We start from the raw sequence: 6220 nt of genomic DNA, 5'->3' as shown, positions 1-6220 counted from the left end.
GGGAATGGTGCACACCTATGCATGCTCCAGGAATGGTGCACCCCTATGCATGCACCAGGAATGGTGCACCCCTATGCATGCTCCAGGAATGATGCACCCCTATGCATGCTCCAGGAATGGTGCACCCCTATGCATGCTCCAGGAATAGTGCACCCCTATGCATGCACCGGGAATGGTGCACCCCTATGCATGCTCCAGGAATGATGCACCCCTATGCATGCTCCAGGAATCTTTTTTTCCAGGAAAGCTTCACTTTCATTCATAAAATTCACCCTGTCTGTGTTACGAAGCACTTGACTTTTGGACCATTGGGACTGACTATAGCGTCATATACCATCAAAGGGGGGAGATGCGACATGAAATATGTCAAAATGCAGCACTATCATGCACAGATCAGCCTTATAACATGTAATTTAGATATATATAGAAAGGAGCGCAGATTTATTTTTATGGCGTTCGGAAATGAACGATATGAGGCTGGGAGGGAAGAATCACAGTATACCCACTAGAAAAAACTAGACTACACCACTGCCCCGCACCCCTATGCATGCTCCAGGAATGGTGCGCTCCGCAGTTGCAGGTCTCGCCGGTCTCTCTACCGCGTTGCCACATCACGATCAGCCCCCGAAGAGTCGTATCCTCCTATCCACCGGGGCTGGCGCGCTCTGTGCATCTCCTATCTCCGCCGATGGTCGTGAACTCATGAATGAATAATTGTGCATCGGTTACGGAGGGATCTGACTGACCAACCTGCATGGAGGGACTTTCTTTTTTGTGTCGGTTCGAGAATGTTCCGGTGCGTGTGTTCAAAGAGTGACACCGGTGAGGAGCGAGCGTGTTGCACTGACAGCGCGAGCGTCCCCGTGACAGCCGGTTGATGCGGGGAAACGTGCGCGTGTTGGGAATGTGTCAACGGTAACAAACGGAGGAAAGTCATATGAGTGTCTCTTTGTGTGTCCAGGGAAAGCCGACAACAGAATGACTTCCTTTTTTTCTGTGTTCCCTCTTTCGGACTTTTTTTCCGGTTGCATCAGAATTTCCATGACGGAATGCAGTTAGTTAGTTGCACTGGCAGAAGAGTCCTCTGCTGACAGGCGATATTGGGACAGCTTGGAAGCCTGCATGGGCGATCTGCTCAAATGACATCTTATTATTCATCTCACGTCGCTATCGTAGACTTCATCTAACAGTCCGATACGTCATCTCTCCTCTCTCTCCTCTGGACAGGGACAAAGTGGAGGCTGCGCTTTTTCTCTAGATAATAAAGGAACTAGAGTGTAATAGAGGAACTATCTATTTATTTGCTGCTGTCTGCTTTTCCACTGCAGTCTACCAAAACCATCAGCATTTTTAGCTTTTTCATTTATCTGTGGGGCTATTTTAATTAAAAAGGAATTCCCTATGTATTTTTCTTTTTTTTTAAGCCCAGTTATTGAATAGTAGTGGTCTTTGTTCCTGGAAAGAGCCGCATCATTGTGGTCTCTTCTGTCCAACCACATGGCTGCTGCTGTTTGTGTAGCAAATCTGTAGAGAATGCGGATGTGGATGAATGGACTGATGCCGGTAAAAAACCAGGGTTGCATTATGAAAGCGAAGCCACATCCTTCGAAGAGGGTAGATGGGTAGACCCACCTCAACATCCCAGCCTCTCTTTATGAACAACCGGCGTGGGAGACACCCAAGAAGAAACCCCACCTTCTTTATCACCCTCCAAACCCCAACGAACCGTTAATGAACCAATCAATCATCTCCTAATCAAAGCCCCCCCCCCCCTAGCAACAGCGTGGGATGCTCCTCGACAACAGGATGAAGGAGGCCTGTCGTATCTGCGCGCGGGAGCTCTGCGGTAACCAACGGCGATGGATCTTCCACCCGGCCTCCAAGCTCAACCTCCAGGTGCTCCTGTCCCACGCGCTGGGCCGGGAGCTGACCCGGGACGGCCGCGGGGAGTTCGCCTGCTCCAAGTGCGCCTTCATGCTGGACCGCATGTACCGCTTCGACACGGTCATCGCCCGCGTGGAGGCGCTGTCCATCGAGCGGCTGCAGAGGCTGCTGCAGGAGAAACACCGCCTGCGCCACTGCATCGGCGGACTCTACCGGAAGACCAACGGGGAGGAAGGGTTAACAGTTAACATGGGTGGAGGAGGTGGAGGTGGAAGTGGAGGAGGAGGAGGAGGAGGAGGAGGGCAGGGAGATGGTATCGTGGATATGTCTGGTCTGACCCACGCCAAGTACTGCGCCCTCCTCCAAGAGGACCTGGTGTACTCGCTGTACGAGTCGTGGGCCGAGGAAGGGTTGGAGTGCGTGGACCATTACCACCACAACCACCACTGTACGGCGGCGGGTGGGCCGGGGTCAGAGGCCACTGGGGCGGCCTCGCAGAGGGGGATGGGGGGCGGGGGGTGCACCCCCAAGAAGTGCCGGGGGTGCGCCGTGTGGCGGGTGGCCGACTCGGACTACGAGGCGGTGTGTAAGGTTCCCCGGAAGGTGGCGCGGAGTATCTCCTGCGGCCCGTCGACGAGGTATTCGGCCAGTTTGGGCGGAGGAGGGGGAGTCGGAGGAAGTGGAGGAGGCGGAGGAAGAGGAGAGGAGGAAGAGGAGGAGGAGGAACCCCCCTCCTCGCTCACCCTCGTCCCCGGCTCCTCCAAGCCCCCGTCCCGGGGGGCGTCGGACAGCGAGCGCACCACCATGGCGTGCCTCCTCAGCTCAAGCCCCTCCTTAGACTCCCTGGACGCGGCCGGGGGAGACTCCTCCCCCACCCGGTCCGGTCACGTGACCCGGGACGGGACGGGGTCGGCGGGGGTCGACAGCCGGCTCGGGTTCCCCCAGGAACTCCCCCTGGACGACCAGTTCTCGGACTCCCTCTCCGAGGAGCACCTGGGGCTCGTCGGACCTCCTCCTCCGCTGGGCCCGAGCCCGTCCTCCTCCTCCGGCCCTGCCTCCTCCGCCGCCTCCCGCCTCTCCCTGGCTCTCTGCCTGGTCCAGAACTACGTGGTCCAGTACCGGCCCGTCCAGAGCCCTAAGGGAAGCAAGCTGCCCGTGCTGAACCACAGACAAAGCCCTGGAGACGGTAGCTCCAGGCTGGGCTTCCCCGAGCCGGGGATGGGGGGGTTGTATGGATGTCCCCCTGAGAGAGAGGGGGGGGAGATCCTGGCTCCTCTACCCGAGCTGGAGGCTCCTCTGATCAGGCTGGAGATGGGGATGAACGGGGGCGGAGGGGGGGGTCTGGATCTGGCTGAGATGGAGGCGCTGTGGGACGATGTGTATGCGGAGTACCCTCCCCCAAGGCCTCACCAGGTATAACCAGGGGCGGATTTATGGATTTACTATCTGAACATTCAGATATAGAAGTATATTAGAACAAGATAAGATTCTGTGTCACGTAGATCTTGTGATGTCGGCTGTATATGTTTTTAACGGTGGCCTTCTGATTCCCGCTGGTTTAAGCCCAAAGAAGATCTACCTAATTGGCTCACTTTGATCTCGGATACTCATTTCCTGGCTAATTAGTTGGATAGCCCAGCTGTCAATCACTTTAATCCCGCCTTCATCCTCTTCAGGGATGTGTGCTGCAGAGCACCCAAATGTGTGTGTGTGTGTGTGTGTGTGTGTGTGTGTGTGTGTGTGTGTGTGTGTGTGTGTGTTTGAGTGTGTGAACATTGCATGACCACTCTGGTGTGTGTATGTGAGTGAGTGAGTGTGTGGTGTGTGTGTGTGTTTTTGAGTGTGTGAACATTGCATGACCACTCTGGTGTGTGTATGTGAGACACGGCACACAACCTCTCAGATGTGTGTGTGTGTGTGTGTGTGCTCATGTGTGCACGTTTGTGCGTGTGTGTGAGTGTATGATTCATAACCACTCAGTCGGACATGAGTAGGCCAGCCATGGTAATGAGTGTGAGAGTACAGTCTGTGGATCTGCGATGGTTGACCTACCACAGAACCACATTAGCAGGCCTAGCATGATCCTGTCAGCTAGCTTTAGCATTTCTGCATTTCTGCCTCATGGACAAAAAAAACCCCAGTATTTTTCCACTAAGCCGTAAGCTAGCGAAGTCAGCTAAAACTGGCATTTCCAGTCTTGGTTCCTGGGTGAAAACCACTAATATCATGAGAACTGAGAGGTGAGTCAACCCAGATATCTCATCTACAGACCTCGTACACACAGACCGGCAGACCCAGTTGGTGTTAGCGCCCTCAGGGCTGTACAGATCCTGCTGACAGATACGGAGAGGCGGGTGATTAAAGATCCAGACGTTTCTGTTACCGTTATGAAAGTCAGGAGACAAGACTCCTCCCTCTGGGATACAGGTCATCTGTCATTGTCAGAGGAGATTGTGACAGTCTGATAAGGTGTGTGTATGTGTGTGTGTGTGTGTGTGTGTGTGTGAGAGATAGTTTGTGTGTGTGTGTGAGAGAGAGAGAGAGAGTTTGTGTGTGTGTGTGTGTGAGAGAGAGAGTGTGTGTGTGTGTGTGTGTGTGTGAGAGAGTTTGTGTGTGAGTATGTGTGTGTGTGTATGTGTGTACATGCATGCATACATGTGCGTGTGCATGCCTGCGTTTGTGTGTGCATGCTTTTGCATGCATACATGCGTGTGTGTTTGCGTGCAGCGTGTGAGTGAGTATGTGTATGTATGTGTGTGTGTGTGTGTGTGTATGTGTGTGTGTGTGTGAGAGAATTTGTGTGTGTTGCATGCATACATGCGTGTGTGTGCCTGCATGTGTGTGTGTGTGTGTGTCTGGTTCAGGAGTGTCTCAGCCCAGCCCATCCCTTGTCCCCAGCCTGTTCAGTAAAGTAGGTTATCAGTAGGTTCTCCTCGGGGAGACGTGGAGGAGATGTGGTGTGGCGCCACATTTGCCCTATTTTCACAGCCGAGCCCCAAAGGCACAGAGGCGCGACACGCAATGTCAGACCGACTCCACGACTCAGCTCTGATTGGCTAGCGGAGATCACAGCATCACACTTCCTATCAGAAGAATGAAGACCGTTTTTATTTGCCATGCAATCAACTGTCAGTCGGGGGTTTTTTCACTCTAGGTCACAGAGTCAGCCATAGTCGGCACCCGTGGAGCTATTAGGGGTTAAGTGCCTTGCTCAACTGCACATGCAGCTCTCTCCTGAGGCGGGGATCGGACCAGCGACCTTCCGATTGCTAGCCGGCCTCTCTAACCTCTAGGCTAACCCCGCCCATCATTGTTGACTGTAGAGTATAGTCTTCTAACATTCAAAGTTACCAAAATGGCCGTAATCGACAGAATGAATGTCTCCAATCATCTACTATCTATGTAGACGTCAAGGGAGGCTGGTGGAGGTAGGAATCGGAGGACGGGGCTCATTGTGACGCATGGAACAGAATGAGGAATGGTGATCTCACGTGTGTTTGATACCGTTCCTTATTTCGTCTCATGCATTTACAATGAGCCTGTCCTCCGATGTCTACCTCCGCCAGCCTCCGCTAATGTCTACCTCCGCCAGCCTCCTCTGATGTCTACCTCCGCCAGCCTCCTCTGATGTCTACCTCCGCCAGCCTCCTCTGATGTCTACCTCCGCCAGCCTCCTCTGATGTCTACCTCCGCCAGCCTCCTCTGATGTCTACCTCCGCCAGCCTCCTCTGATGTCTACCTCCGCCAGCCTCCTCTGATGTCTACCTCCACCAGCCTCCTCCGATGTCTACCTCCGCCAGCCTCCTCTGATGTCTACCTCCGCCAGCCTCCTCTGATGTCTACCTCCACCAGCCTCCTCTGATGTCTACCTCCGCCAGCCTCCCCTAATGTCTACCTCCGCCAGCCTCCCCTAATGTCTACCTCCGCCAGCCTCCTCTGATGTCTACCTCCGCCAGCCTCCCCTGGTCCATGTTGTAATAGGCACAGATGTGCATGCCTGATGCGCTGGTTATGTAAAGATCGGAGCTGCACAGAGCACTTAGGATACACACACACATCATACACACACACACACACAGACACACATCATACATACACACACATCATACGCTTGCACACGCAAACACACACACACACACACACACACACACACAGAGACACACGTGCACACACATCACACGCATGTGCACACACATTGTCTTGAGGCCCTGCTTTTAATAAAGTACACACATGAACAAACAGAACATGATATATTCTATATATATACAGAGGCTCAATCTCTGCAGCAGTGTTGTCACGCATCCAGAAATAGCTCTGTGCTTCTCAGTGTCCACAC

The 6220-nt window shown here is 53.6% G+C and overlaps 1 protein-coding gene across 1 annotated transcript in view; it reads left to right on the top strand.

The window, feature by feature from the left end:
• Window positions 1-1788: 1788 nt before the first annotated feature.
• Window positions 1789-6220, top strand: part of LOC308171656 (myomegalin) — a gene marked incomplete at both ends in the record, with an annotated part of 46046 nt that continues 41614 nt past the window's right edge. The window contains 1 exon segment of the mRNA XM_080546531.1: window positions 1789-3297. Within this exon segment, the coding sequence (XP_080402657.1) occupies window positions 1789-3297 (1509 nt within the window).

Source organism: Nansenia antarctica (genome assembly GCF_963989245.1).
Source record: "Nansenia antarctica genome assembly, chromosome: 16".
NCBI lineage: Eukaryota > Metazoa > Chordata > Actinopteri > Argentiniformes > Microstomatidae > Nansenia > Nansenia antarctica.
This window is presented reverse-complemented; position numbering and strand designations above follow the sequence as displayed.